The sequence below is a fragment of the Macadamia integrifolia genome, chromosome 5 (genome assembly GCF_013358625.1).
Source record: "Macadamia integrifolia cultivar HAES 741 chromosome 5, SCU_Mint_v3, whole genome shotgun sequence".
In the NCBI taxonomy this organism is placed as follows: domain Eukaryota; kingdom Viridiplantae; phylum Streptophyta; class Magnoliopsida; order Proteales; family Proteaceae; genus Macadamia; species Macadamia integrifolia.
In genome coordinates, this window is record NC_056561.1 from 11,696,749 (window position 1) to 11,712,526 (window position 15,778).

The 15,778-nt window shown below is 41.3% G+C and overlaps 1 protein-coding gene across 1 annotated transcript in view; it reads right to left on the reverse strand.

Annotated features, from left to right (window-relative positions):
* Positions 1–233: 233 nt before the first annotated feature.
* LOC122078958 (methionine aminopeptidase 1D, chloroplastic/mitochondrial-like) overlaps positions 234–15,778 on the reverse strand; it is a 34,473-nt gene continuing 18,928 nt past the window's right edge. The window contains exons 2-3 of the mRNA XM_042645166.1: positions 416–577; positions 234–320 (exon numbers count right to left, since the gene is read on the reverse strand). Coding sequence (XP_042501100.1) covers positions 249–320; positions 416–577 — 234 coding nt within the window. The 3' untranslated portion in view covers positions 234–248. The remainder of the gene's footprint in view (positions 321–415; positions 578–15,778) is intronic.

Sequence of the window (15,778 nt, forward strand, 5' to 3'; positions counted from 1 at the left end):
AATACGGATCTCGGACCTATGAATGGGGATATTCCCAAAACTAATGAAGAAAAAGGAAAATGAATTAGACAAATCTTCTTTGTCAATAATCTCAGACCATCCAATTGAATATTGATTAATACATAATCAATCGAAGACTACAAAGAAAAAATTATCTAGCAACAGAATACATTGAACAAAAATTGCAATCAATTACTAGGGAATCCGCAAAACAGTTGAATAGCTCATTTCATTCATTAGTCCATGTCTTAAAACCCACAAGTACCAGAAGAACTTACATTCAAAAAAACAGTGACATCAATATTGATTATATCACCATCCTGCAAGTTGGAATAGGGCTCAGTGAACTTAATGTAATGTATAGATCAAGTGACCGTAGAACAAAGAAAAAACTTCATTGAAATGCAGGATGTATCTCAAGGGCACGTGAGTCTGGTATCCCATGGCAAATACATTCATTAACTGATGTACAGACACTCTTTGGAAAGCCACCATAGCCGAGAGGCGAAGGGTATGCTCCATTATCAATAATCATTTGGTGAATCGCTTGATCGATTTCATCTGTTTTTACACCTGGCTGTCAATAGAATAAAAAGTGTCCATTAAGACACAATTATTGCTCAATCTTAATTACGCTCATAGCTAAATTAAGACTCTTAATCACCTATATAAATACCCAATTTTTGGCTCATTAAAACACAATTAATTTGTCCATTTGAGCATCATTATCAAAAGCTAAAAAGTGAGAAAGGGTGATCATTTCTTGAGTTCTGTCTTCGTGCATTCTCTCCAGAGAGAAACTCAAATTTTCTACAAGTCTTCCATACCATTTGTCATTTATTGTGAAGACTTCAAAGGTGCATACTTTCATACTATTGCTTATTGCATATTCATATCATGCATCACATAAAAGGTAACTCTAAACCATTCTATTCCACTTTAGATTTTCTTTTTTTTTGTCCAAGAGTTGGGTTAACTCAAGAATTGGACATTTTGTTTACACATTGTTTAGCCGTACTTAGACAAGTGTGTATGAACCTCTTATCCTTACAAGATTATGTAGATCTCTCTCTACATGTAAAGAGATTTGAAAGGTCACTCTCTACCTATAAAGAAGATTTTGTAAAAGATCCCCTTATCCTCTAAAAATATTTTGTAAAGGTGTATACTTCCCACCTACCACACTGAAAGGGAAGAACTAGTGGAATACCTCTCAGGTGGAACTTGTAAGGAGTTGACTAAACTCAAGTTGAGTCAAACCACTAGAAATCTTGGTGTCGATTGTAATTGCTTTTTAATTATACATTCCGCAATTTTCAATAAAATCACATGTAAGTTTTCAAAAGGCAAAAATTAATATAAATCCACTAGTATAACCTTTTTTTTTTTTTTTTTTTAGGATGAATAAATAATTCTTTGCCAAGGAGAAGAAGAATATACAAAGGAGAGAGGAGGGGGAGGAGAAGGCTTAGGCCAACAAGAAAAAGAAAAAGCCAACTCCAGCAAACAAAAGCAAACTAAAGGAACTAAAGCTAAAAACAACCGGCAACCAAAACTGAAGAGAGCAAAACCAACCCGAGGAGAGGGGAGGAGGGAAGGCTACAGCTAGGAAAAGGGGGGGGGGCTAGGAGGCTTCCGGGGGAGGGATGCTTTCCACCCTCAGGTTCTAAGAAGTGATGATGTGGACATTTCTACGGGAGTAAGCAATAGGGTGGCTATGAAGGGAGTGGATTTTGGAGGTAACATCAAAGTAGATAGCTTTCCAAATCTCCTCCTGGGAGCGAGATTTGGGGGTCCATCTACGAATGCTACGCTCCATCCAAAGGTGATTGATGGTTGCAGAGAAAGCCAATTTTTTAACAGGTATCACAGATAAAAGAGCCTGAGAAGATCATGTCCATCCAATTCCACTCCCTAGAGAAGGGATGGATGGATCTCCTGCCCGGCCAGCACTTGGAGAGGAAGAGCTTCCAGGCAAAGGAAGAGAGAGGACATGAGAAGAAAAGAAGAGGGATATCCTCAACACCCTGGGGGCAAAGACAGCAGGAGGGATTGGTTGGGATCTGCTGATGAATGAGGAAGGATTGGGTGGGGCGGTAGTTGGAAAGGCAACGTCAGAGGGTGAAACTTTGGCGAGAAATATGGCCTTTGAACCAGACCAACTTATGCCAAGGCAACGCGGGGGAGGAGGTACGGATGTGGGACCAAGCGGAGGCAAAGGAGAAGATCCCCGAGGAGGAGGGAAGCCAAGTGCACTTATCCTCACTACCTCTGTGGCCAAGAGGGACAAGAGGGAGGGTGGTCCAGAGATCAAGAAGAAAAAGTTGAGAAGGGGGAGGGGACCAACCCGAGGGGGAAAGAATAGAGGAGACAAGAGCGTTGGTAGGAAGACTAGAGGAATATATGGTTCTGGGAGATATCAAGTGGGAAAGGATGCCATAAGGGTACCAAGGGTATTTCCAAAGAGAAGTGGAAAGACTATTGCCGATGGTGAAGGAGTGGCAAAGAGGGCTATGGGTCTGTGATCAAGGATCTTACGCTAGATCCAGGAGGCATCAGGAATGTGCAAGGTAGTCCAAAGAGAGTTGTGCTTGAGGAGCCTGGCATAAGTCTAATCAACCCATATACTTTTGTGCTTGGGCACAATTTTCCAGATGAGCTTGAGGACCCCAACGGAGTTGGCTTCCTTAATTCTCCTAATTCCAAGCCCTCCCTCAGATTTAGGAAGGAAAACCTACTTCCAGCTAAGAGGGCGGAGGAATTTGGGGGAGTCAGCACCTTTTCAGAGGAAGGAGCATAGAAGACTTTCAAAAGACTTAATCACAGAGACAGGAAGGATAAAGGTACCAGACCAATAGAGGTCCATGGACTGGAGCACTGATCTAATAAGAGTGAGGTGGCCAGCGAAGGAGAGGAGCTTGCCTTTCCAAAGCTGAAGTCTCTTCCTCAGTTGATCGAGCAAGGGGGTACAATGGTGAGAAGACAACCTAGAGGAAATGAGGGGAATGCGCAGGTATTTAGCAGGAAGGTGTCCGATCGAGATGCCAGAGATACCGTGGAGGGTATCTTGGACATCAGGCAGGGCTCCAGAGAGGAACCTATTGGATTTAAGGAGGTTGATGCTGAGACCCGAGAAAGATTCAAAGGAATGGAGGGAATCCATGGTAGTGGAGATGGAAAGGGCATCCGCCTTGGAGAAGATCATGTTGTCATTGGCAAATGCCAAATGGGAGAGGAGGGATTTACACTTGGGAATGGGAGAAATGAGAAAGAACCTCAAGGGATAAGGAGAATAGGAGGGGGATAGGGGGCATCCCTGACTGAGACCACAACCAGAGGGTACCCAGCCAGACTACCATTCATAAGGACGAAGAAATGTGGGGTTAAAATGCAAGTGCGGATTCAATGGAGAAAGGAGGGAGGGAAGGACATGAGAGTCAACACATTGAAATCCCAAATGATCGTGTCAAAAGCTTTATAAATGTCAATCTTGAGAAGGGCAGCAGGGGAGTGAGACTTGCGGTCAAAACCACGGACAATTTCATGATAGAAGAGGATGTTGTCAAAGATACTCCTGCCAACAGTGAAAGCAGATTGATTTGGGCTAACAAGGAAGTCAATGACTTTTTGGATCCTGTTGGCTAGGATTTTGGCAATGAACTTGTAGAGTAGGTTGCACAGGGAGATGGGTCTGAAGTCACTCATACACTCCGCACTATCCTTTTTAGGGCCCGTCTGTTTAGAGGGGAGTTGGGGGTGGGAGTGTTGTCAGTATGGGATCCACATGTTAGTGGGCTGGAAGACAGGAAAAGAAAGTTGAGGTAAAGTGAAAAAAGTTCCCACCCCAGCCACATTTGGTTCGAGGAGAGAGAGAGGGAGAGAAGGAAAGAGAAGCGTTCTTTAACTTCCCTAGATGCAGAGATCAGCTGGAATCTCCATTTAACAGAAGCAGTTTGCAGCATCGTGAACGAGAGAGAGAGAGAGAGAGAGAGAGAGAGAGAGAGAGAGAGAAGCAGCGGCAACATAAGCAGCCGCAAGAGTGTTCTCAGATCTCTCTCTTCCTTTTGAAATGGCGAGGTATGTGATGCCTGAAGAGGTCATGTTGTTGTGTTCAAACATCAAACACAAGCAATTGAGGAGTGAAGATGAGTTTTATAGGGATGCTCTGTTGTTTACACGGTGGTAGCTTACATATAACGTAGTCTGATTATGAACTGAAATTGGATTTCTCTCTGCATAAGTGATTTTTCTGTTTTTGTTAATCTTTTTTTAGTAAAGTTCTATAATCGATTGATAGTTCATCAAAATATCGGATGATGAAAAGAAATATTCCCCAAATTAAGTTATCCTCCACTTTAGCTTTACTCTCAGAGTTCGGACTTGAGAGTTTAGATCGACCAAAATAAATAATGGACGATCCATGATTTTCTTTGATACTGGCACAGAACACTGGGGTGTTCTCAGATCTCTCTCTTCCTTCTCCTCTGAATCGGAAAGAGAGTTGGGGGTGTCGGATCTGGTGGAGGCAGAGGCCGAGTCTGCTCTGAATCTTTAGAGGTTCATCTTCAGATCTTCAGAGGTTCTCCCTTTGAATCTTTAGAGGTTCATTCTCAGATCTTTAGAGGTTCTCCCTCTGAATCTTTTGAGGTTCGTTCTCAGATCTGTTCATTCCATGTTTGAGTCCTCTGCAGCTGCTGCCAAGCTTGGGTGGCATTGGATCCGATCACGGCAGAGGTCGGCTGTGACCTGTTGCAGGGGAGCGGTGGTGGGACGACAACGTCGGTAGTGATGCGAATGGAGTTTGCCAAAGTCCCTATCAAAGTCCTACCATTTTGGTGGGACTTTGGTGAGCATTAGGGTGGGAGAATGTGAAGGCCATGTGGGCCGACCACAATTATTAGTATATTTCCCCAAAATCCCACCCCTATTAAAAAAACAACGCAAATTTTGTTGGGGTGGAATAGTCTGTACAACTATCCCACCCCCTTAAATCCCACCCCAGCAAAACCCCTCTAAACAAATGGGCCCTTAGGGATTAAGCAGAGGAAAGTGTGATTGGTCCCGCCAATTTGATTAGGATTCAAATAGAAACTTCGCACCACATGGATGAGGTCATTTCGAATGATGTTCCAGTAAGAGGAGAAGAAGCCCATGCAGAAGCCATTGGGACCAGGGGCTTTATTGGCCTTATGGGAGAGAATGGCCGCAAGGATTTCCTCATTATTGGGGATAGAATAGAGGAGCGGGAATAGCTCAGAGGGGACAAATTTGTTGATGAGATTGGAGGGAATGGGGGGGTAGGAGGGGGGACTGAAGAGTCTCTAAAAATGAGAAGCTTAGGGGGACAGAGAGGTTATACTCTCTGAATAGTATAACCTATTCACCCCCACTAGATTATCTCAAATCGGGGGCAGAGAGGTCATTTCATAGGGAAAGAGAGAGAGAGAGATGTGATACCCGAGCCCTCACCTACTATTACAAGTCTAGAATCTTACAACTAGATTAGAGAAGAGGAAGGAGAGAAAAGAGGAAGTAAGAGAGAAGAGAGGAAGAAAGTTGAGAGGAAGAGAGCTGAGAAGAATAGAGTTTCTTGTTTATTCTTTTTATCTTGAGCTCTAAGGTCCTTACACCTTATATAGAGCATGTGGAGAAGAATAAAGTCTTCCTCCCACCAAACTCTTATCTACCATCATTAATGCCCGCCAAGCTCCCACTTAATATCATTAATGGAGGAGGCTGCCACCTACTACCTATCTTTGACAATCGTGGCAGCCTCCCTTTGTTGACAATGGCTCTCACCTAACATTGACAATGGAGGAGGCTGCCTCCTAGCTTTGTCAATGAAGGCAGCCCCCTTTGTTGACAATGTTGGGAGCCTTACCTAACACTAATAAGATTAAAATACCCCTAGAAAATCTACATTCCCCCTCAAGCTAGAGCATATATATCACCCATGATCAGCTTGTTAAAACAAGTACGAAAAATAGAAGCAAACAATGACTTGGTAAACATATCGGCCAACTGATATGTGGAAGGAACAAATGGAGTCTCCATTAGGTCCTTAAGACTGCAACACGAATGAAGTGACAATCCACTTCAATATGCTTGGTTCTTTCGTGAAAAACCAAATTACTGGCAATATAACAGCTGCTTGGATGTCGCACTACATCTTTATAGGAGTAGGCACAGGAAAACTCATCTCCAGAAGCAAAGAGCAAAGCCACATCAACTCAGAAATAATATCAGCTATGGCCCTATACTCTGCTTCAACATTGGATCTAGCAATAGTAGTTTGTTTCTTGCTACGCCATGTAAGTTGCCTCCAACAAAGGTACAATACCCTGTAGTAGACCGACGATTACTGACATAACCTACCCAATCAGAATCAGAGAAGGCAACTAAATCTTATACTTATTGGGTTGATAAATTAGCCCATTTACTAGGAGCACCCTTCACGTATCGAAGAATACGAACGGCTGTGTCCCAATAAGCTTTCTTAGGAGACTGCATAAACTGACTGAGAACTCCAACTACAAATGGTATGTCTAGTCTCATAACTGTGAGATATATCAACTTCCCAATCAAACTCATATATTGGTGCACATCTTTGAGAAGCTCACCATCATCAACTCCAAACTTCTGATGAGGATCCATAGTTACGTGTTGAAATGACCATAGTTACGTGTTGAAATGACCGTAGTTAGTTTTATTTTACCTTGGTTAAGTTTTTTATTTACTATTTACCTTAGTAAATCTTCTAGATAGGGACGCTTAGTCAACGTAACTTGTAGACAGGGACTCTTGTTATCCTACTTCCCTTATTTGATTTATTGTAATCTTCTTATAAATAAAAAAGACCTCTGTCATTACTGACAAGTCAAAGCATTCTCTAAATCTCTGATTCTAAACTTGGTATCAGATCCTAAAATATTTTTCTTTTTTGGTTTTCTTCTCCGCCCTTGGGGGCCCTTGACTCCTGGTCTAGCATGGTAGACTAAACCCCGTTCCATGCAAACCTAACCCCTAACCCACTGCACCTTCTCCGCGCCCGCTTCCACCTCTGTCACAATGTCTCTAACTACGTCTGCCCGTGCCTCACCGTCGTTGTCTCTCTTCTTGCCGCTGCCATTGCATGTCGCTACTTGCACCTGTTGCTGTCTACACAAACGTATGGTTTTCTTTTAGTGTCTCTTTGCACCTGCCTATGCAGTCCACGTGTTCTCTCTAAGCCATGACTACAGTAAGTGATGATGCTAAGGTTGTTGTTGCCTCCTCTAAGGCTTCTAGTGGTCACCGTTCAAGCAATCAGTCCACTCTTCATCCTGAACCTATTAAACTTAATGGTCAGAACTACCTCACGTGGTCTCATGCCTGCCTCCTTACTATCCATGGGAACTTCTCTGGCTTTCTCACTGGAGACACTCCTCAACCGACTGATCCAGTCGCCGCTAACACCTGGTTAGCTAATGATGCCATTGTTATGCCCTTTCTGATCAACTCTATGGAGCCTGCTATTAGCCTAAGCTTTATTTTATTCAACTCTGCTAAAGATCTCTGGGATGTAGCAAAGCAAACTTATTCTCAGGGGGGGAACTATACTCAAGTATATGAGATTCTTCGTACTGTTCACTCGACCACTCAGAAAGGGTTGTCTCTCTCAGCTTATTATTCCACCTTATGCAGCCTATGGCAACAGCTAGGTTTCTATCACCCAATCCCTATGGCCTATCCTACTGATGCTGGTACACTTCAAAAGGAGTGTGACATGGAACGGGTGTATAACTTTCTGACAGGTCTTAATCATGAATATGATCAGATCAGGGTACAGATTCTGAGTCGCAAGACTTTTCTGACTCTTCTCCATGCATATAACTTGTATCTATCTAAGGATCATCATCGCTTTGTTATGCTACCGTCTATAGTTCCTGTTCGGTCTACACTATTGGCTACTCCGATTGCTGAAACCCTGTCTAAGGGTTCTACCCCTCCTCGAGAAACTGTTCAATGTGATTATTATGGTCACCCTTGCTATACCAGAGAAACATGCTGGAAGCTCCATGGTCGTCCCAAGGGTGGGCGTAATAGCAAAACTGGAAAACAAGGCTCCCAGGCCCATCTATATGAGTCTGTTAACAGTGTCTTCACTACTGCACCATTCTCTCCAGATCAAATAGCTGCCCTCAAGCAACTAATGACATGTTAGGAACTTCTCCTGCTCCTCTTGTGTCCAACCTTGCTCAAACAAGTAGTTTCCTTGTTTCTTCCTCTCATTCTCCCTTATGGTTACTTGATGCAGATGATACCGATCACATAACAAGTAGCTCTCCATACTTATATTCCTTGTTCCGGCTGGGATAAGGTACGTGTGGTTGATGGTTCCCTGTTCCCCATTTCTAGTAGGGGTTTTGTTTCCTATACCTCTACAATTTCTCTTCCATCTGTGTTGCATGTCCCAAAATTATGTGCTAACATTGTTTCCATTTACCGTTAACTAAGGAGTTGAATTGTTCTATTCATTTTTTTTCTACCCATTGCCTTTTTAGGATCTGGTGACGGATGCAACGATTGGGTATAGTCAGGTCCGTGATGGCTCTATAAGGATTCTCCACCGGCTGTGCCTCACCCTGTGGCAGCTCATACTCTCCGTTCTGACAACTCTCTCTCTCTCTCTCTCTCAACTCCACCGGTAGCACTGTAGTCTAGGACATCCTTCTTTTCATATTTTGTGTCACATGTTTCCTACTTTGGTTAAACATTGTGATTTGGAACAACTTAACTGTGATGTATATACGTTTTCTAAACATACACGCACCTCTTACTTTCCTACTGAAAATAAAAGTGATTCCTTTTTCTATTATTCATCCAGATTTGTGGGGTCCTTCTTGGACAATTGATAGGAATGGATTTTGTTGGATTATTACTTTTATTAATAATTGTACTCGTCTGACATGGGTATATTTGTTGCATAATAAGTCTGATGCCTTCTCTTATTTTAAATATTTTCATGCCATGCTCTGTACCCAGTTTGATCCCATTGTACGAGTCCTTCGTAGTGATAATGGCACTGAGTACATAGATGGGGAGTTTCAGAAATACCTTGTTTCTCAGGGTATTCTCTCCTAAACATCTTGTGTTAGGACACCTGAACAAAATGGGATCCCGGAGCACAAGAATCGTCATCTCTTTGACATTGCTCGGGCTTTAATGTTTGCCACTGGTGTTCCTAAATATTTCTGGGGCGATGCCATTCTTACTACTGCCCACCTTATTAACTGGGTGCCCCCTAGGGTACTTAACTTTAAGCCCCCTATTTCTTTTCTTCCTAATCCTACAACTATTTATAGTCTTCCTCCTCAGGTATTTAGTTTTTGTTTGTTTTGCCCATAATTCCTCTCCTTCAAGGTCCAAGCTTGATCCTCGGGCTCTAAAGTGTGTTTTCCTTAGTTACTCGGATTCTCAAAAGGGGTATAAGTGTTATGACCCTCCTACTCGCTACTTGTATGTCACCATGGATGTCACTTTTTATAAGTCTGAGGTGTATTTCACATCACCTCTTCAGGGGGAGAATCTTGAGGAAGAGCCTCCTTTTGCTACTAATACGTCTCCTATTTAGGGTATGCCTCTCGCTCAGGGGGAGCCACCAAATCAGCCTATAAGAGATGTGATCACTCATCACTTACACTCGGAGGTCTAAGGAACAAGACGTCAAGGCACAAGATACCATTGGTTACCAGACATACCCTTCTGAAGCACCTCCATCAAATCCACCTGTATCAGGTAATATTTCTCCCATACTTGATATTGTACATGTTACTTCTTCAAAGCCTCCCATACTTGATATTATATCTTTTGCTCCTCCAATGGACGATCTTCCTATCGCTATTAGAAAAGGAGTTCGTTCTTGTACCAAGCATCCCATCTTCAATTTTTTTTCCTATGCATCTTTATCTCCTTCCTATAGGGCCTTTGTTTCTTTGTTGTCTTCTGTGTCTACTCCATAGGGTTGGAAGGAAGCCACAAATGATCCGAAGTGGAAAACTGCAATGGTTGAAGAAATGTTGGCATTGGATAAAAGTGGTACCTAGGAACTCATTCTTCCTCCTCAGGGAAAGAAATTAGTTAGGTGCAAGTGGGTGTTTATAGTCAAGCAGAAGGCTGATGGGACACTTGAGCGGTACAAGGCATGCTTAGTGGCTAAGGGCTTTACCCAAACCTATGGGATTGATTACCAGGAAACCTTTGCCCCAGTTGCAAAGATGAACTTTATCAGGGCATTGTTATTTATACGTCTGTATTGTGATAACAAGGCAGCCATCAACACCGCCCACAACCTTGTTCAGCATATGATAAGACCAACCATATTGAGATTGATAGACACTTCATCAAAGAGAAGCTTGACCAAGAGACTGTCTGCATCCCCTTTAGTACAGAAAATCAGTTAACTGATGTTTTTACCAAGGCTGTTCACTGTAAGGCATTTCATCCTCTCGTCTCCAAGTTGGGCATGTATGATATATTTGCACCAACTTGAGGGGGAGTGTTGAGATAACCGTAGTTAGTTTTTATATTTACCTTGGTTAAGTTTTATTATTTACTATTTATCGTAGTAAATCTCTTAGATAAGGATGCTTAGTCAGCGTAACTTATAGATAGGGATGCTTAGTCAGCGTTATGCTACTTCCTTTATTTGATTTATTGTAATCTTCTTATAAATAAGAAAACCTCTGTCATTACTGACAAGTCAAATCATTCTCTAAATCTCTAATTCTCAACTGTACATCCACAAGTTTTGATGCAAGTATACCAGTGTCAGATAGATCTAAAACGTACTTCCTTTGAGATAAGTTGATTCATTTCTTGCTTCTGAGAACCTCAATACGAAGGAAATAGTGAAGTTGACCTAAATCCTTGGTCTGAAAATGTTGTTGTAAATACTCTTTCACCTCAGCAATACCAACTGCATCATTGCTAGAGATGATGATATCATCCACATAAACAACTAAGACAACTAACTTATCTTCCTGGAGACAAACAACAACAGAGTGGTTCAAATAGCACTATGAAAACCCACAATTGGTAACAGTAATACTAAACTTCTCAAACCATGCCCTGGGAGATTATTTAAGACCTTAAATAGCCTTATGTAATCTGCATACACAACCACCATTCTCCCCCTGAGCAACATACCCTGGAGGTTTCTCCATGTACATTTCCTTTTGCAGGTCCCCATAGAGAAAAGCATTCTTAATGTCTAACTGAAACAATGGCCAGTCAAAATTGACTACAAGGGATATCAAAACACGAATAGAATTCAATCTAGCAATAAAAGAATGACTTAAAATAATCAACCCCGTAAGTCTGTGTGTACCCTTTGGCAACCAAACGGGCTTTCAACCATTTAACAGAGCCATCAGGATGGTACTTAATAGTGGAAACCAAGCAACATTTCACCAGGTCCTTTCCAGGAGGCAAATCTACCAAACTCCAGGTGTCACTAGTCAAGAGAGCATCCATTTCGACATCCATGGCATCTTTCCATCCAGGAAGACGGAGGGCTTCAATATGATTTTTGGGAATAATATGAATAGACAAAGATAGGGCAAGACTATGAATAGGAGATGGGAGATGAGACAAAGAAACAAAGTTATCTATAAGATAACAACCATGAACTTTTGAGTATAAGAACGTATATCTTTAGGAGCTCCACCAAAGGAAGAATCTAGTACAGGAGGTGAAGCATCCGGAGTTGGTATCACCTCACTAGGCTGGCCCAACTTATCCGCTGATAGAACTACAAAGGTGGTAAACTGCTGACATTGGGATCATCAAAGAAGGGGAACAAAGAGGGAATTGGAGCAGTAACAAGAGTTGTCCACTCATCCTCGGATAAATAGGTTTGGGAGAAAAATAGGGAGTGCCTCAAAGAATGACACATCAGAACTAACAAAGTACTTATGAGTGACTGTGTCATAAAACTTGTACCCATTCTGAGTATGAGGATAACCTAGAAAAATGCATTTAGTGGACCTACGGGACAACTTATCAGGCTGTGAATGTAATTATAAACAAAGCACACACAACCAAAAACCCGAGGAGGTAACAAAAATGAGGATAAATCAGGAAAAACAACAGAAACCAAAGATCGATCAGCAAGGACAGAAGAAAACATGCGATTAATCAAATAACAGGCAGTTAAGACCCCATCACACCAAAATTGCTTCTAAACATGCATGTGTAACATAATAGCACGTGCTACATCTAATAAATGTCTATTTTTTTGTTCCGCCACCCCATTTTGTTGTGGACTATAGGAACAACTAGTTTGGTGAATCACACCGTAAGTAGCACAAAAATCTGAAATTTCATTTTGAACATATTCCAAAGCATTTTCAGAACGAAAAACCTTAATATGGGTAGCAAATTGAGTTTTTATTTTATTATAAAAATTCAGCAATACTGATAAAAAATTCAGAACTATCCTTTAAGAGGTATAGCCAAATAAAACGAGAATGATCGCCCACAAACGTCACAAAATACCTGAACCCATTCCTATTGCTAACCCTACAAGGACCCCAAATATCCAAGTGGACTAAAGAAAACAAAGCACGACTACGAGCCACAAAACAAGAAGGAAAAGAAGCACAATGATGCTTTCCAATTCACAGGCTTCACATTCCAAACTAGATATAGACATAAAATTAGGAAATAAAAGTCTGAGCCTAGAAAATGACAGATGACCTAACCGGCAATGCCATTGGAAATGAGTGACACTACTAATAGTAGTAACAACAGAAAAATATTTACGGGCAGCATAATAGAGGTAGTACAACCCATCTTTTTCACGCCCTCTACTAATCATCTTCCTCGTGTAAAGATCCTGAAAGACACAATAAGAGGGAAAAAATGCCACTGAACAGTTCAATGATTTAGTTAATTGACTAACTAAAAGAAGACTTATAGGAAATTGAGGAACATGTAATACAGAGGAAATATTGATTAAGGATGTAGGTGATATTGTACCATGACCAGAAATAGAGGCAGAGATCCCATTAGCAAGACTGACAGATGTAGATTAGAGTTAGTAGAAAAGGAATTAAATAATGAAGACTTACCGGTCATATGAGTAGAAGCCCCTAAGTTAATAATCCAGGGAGGAGAAGTTGTGGTAAAGAAAGCAAGTGTACCTACATGGGCTAAAGTGGCAGTGGATGTAGAAGCCCAAGTAGATGTACTAGTAGATGTCTCAAGACTATAAGCGACGCAATAGCTGATTGACATCATCACAAAGATTGGAAGATAAATCACCTAAAGAAGGTCCTAGTTTAGTATCACTAGAAGGCACCATATCAGTAACACCGTCTGAAATTGCATAATTGACTAACTGAGTAACTGGTCTGCCCACTCTAGCTTGCAATGCTTGGCCCAACAAGTCTCAATAGTATGATTAGGTTTCCCGCAATAAGAACACTGTAAGAAGAACGATCAGTCTATCGTGCACCAGACCTACAACCTCCCCCTAAACCACGGCCTCGACCATGTCCACATCTAGTAATAAAAGTGGAATTGTCTCTAGATGAGGAATTAGATTTGGCAGAGGGAGTACCAACATGCTCAAGACGGGAATAAGTATCATTAAGTGTAAGAATTGTCGCTCCAGCAAGTAGGTGACCTTTAACGGCCTTCAAATCAGGATTCAGCCCCAGCAACTTGGATACAAAGAACTCATTCTTTTGGGCCTTAAGTCTCTCAATGTCAGTAGTGAGAGGGTGGAAAACATTCAGCTCTTCAATCATGCCTTTAAAGGTATTGTAATACTCTTGTAGAGTCTTGTCAAATTTCCGAAACTAAAACTACTTCTCATAGAGACCATAAATCGGAGTCATATTCTTCTCCTGAGAATATGTCTCCTTTAGGTCATCCCACACACCCTTAGCAGTGGTGCAAAACATAACGTTGGCAGCAATGTCTGGCTCCATACTATTCCATAACCAGATGAGGATGATAGCATTATCCCTCATCTATGCACTATAGTCTTTATCATCAGAGGCAGAAGGATCAGAATTAATAAACTTGAGCTTATTTTGGAAATGATATAAACTTATATAGCCTGAGCCTATAGTAAATAATTAGAGCTCTAATTATTTTTTTGGATGAATAAATAGATTCGTTACCAAGAGGAGAAGAATGACGTCTCTAAATGTGAAAGGACGTCTCTTATCAAAAGCCTCACAGGTCTTAAACCTATTCCGACAATCCAAAGCACATCAAAGTCAAGCGTCAAAAGTGAGAAGGAAGCCCTTCTGGACCGGTTAGCTGAGCTCGGCTCCGACTCAGAAGGTGATGCAAGCTCCAGTGATGGTGCATACAGCCTCAAATCCATCAAAGGATCCATTCCTGCCCACGAGCTCTGCTATGGGCAAGATCTATATGAGGATGATCCTGATTATGAGCCTGCCAGCTCCAAGGCATCCTCCCCAGCAAATTCAAAGAAGTAACCTCACGAAGGTCTCGTCGGGCTACGAAATCAAAGTCCTCTTCGACCAAACCTTATTTTGGTCCTTAACGTCTACTAGGACGGTTATAAACTAGCCGACTGGTGCAGTCATAAAATCCACACCTAGTCAACTAACCTCAGACAACCTGTTAAGGAAAGGAGGTACTGTTACTGTCCCAGGTCAAAGGATAGTCCGGCCATTATCCGGCTCAAAACAAATAGGATATAAACCCCTTGATCAAACCAATACGGAGAACAATGTCTCTGACACGTGGAATGCCGTGGTAAGATCATAGAAGATGAAGATTCCAAATCATTTGTTGACAGCAACTCCAACTTTCGAGGACAACAGTTCCCCAGCTGTCGGCAGTAACTGTTCACTCCAAAATACAAATTCAAGTGCACAGTTCCAAATAGTGATAAATGAAATGTCAAATAGTATACTGGATAATTCATGGGTAGAGCCAAAGGGTGTGAACTGTACAAGTTACCAATAACATTCATTAAATGAGGGAGGGGCTCCGGCGTATAGAGGGGACCTCACCGTTTAAGAAGTAACCATAGAAACGATGGAACCCACTATTTTTTTTTATCCATTTAATAATTTATTTTTTTTAGTATTTTTGTTTATACCGAGTATTTGAGTAGAATTTTCGTATTTCGAGGAGAATGTTTGAAAAAATCGTGGTTAGGAGGTCATAGTTGCAAAAGCCATTGGAATTTTATTTTATACATCGGAAGATCGTTTTGTATTATAGACCAGGAAGAAGGGAAAGAATGATGAAAGAAAGAAATAATTTCAAATCAATTAGTTATTCATCAAAGTTTAATTTGATTCAATGACCCTAGACGAGATTATAGCTCGGAGACATAGAACAAAATTCGTTTATTTGCATCAACCTTTCGAGGGGCTCATTCAAGACTTACTCGAACAACTACTCAACAAAAAATGAGAGCTTTGGTTCGCTCATCGGGCAGGGGGCAGGCAAAGAGAAGATTTCGTCGTTTGTGGATCACTCGGATAAATGCAATAATTCGTGAAAAAATGGTATTCTATAGTTATAGTCGATTAATACACGATTTGTACAAAAATGTTACTTCTTATCGTAAAATACTGCACAAAATAGCTATATCAAATAGAAATTGTCTTTACATGATTTCCAATGAGATCTCTAAATAAGGAGGTTGGAAGGAATCCAATGAGATCACTAAATTGTCTTTACTATTGATCACTAAATAGAAGAATGAATCTATTTATTCATCCAACAGAAAATAATTAGAGCT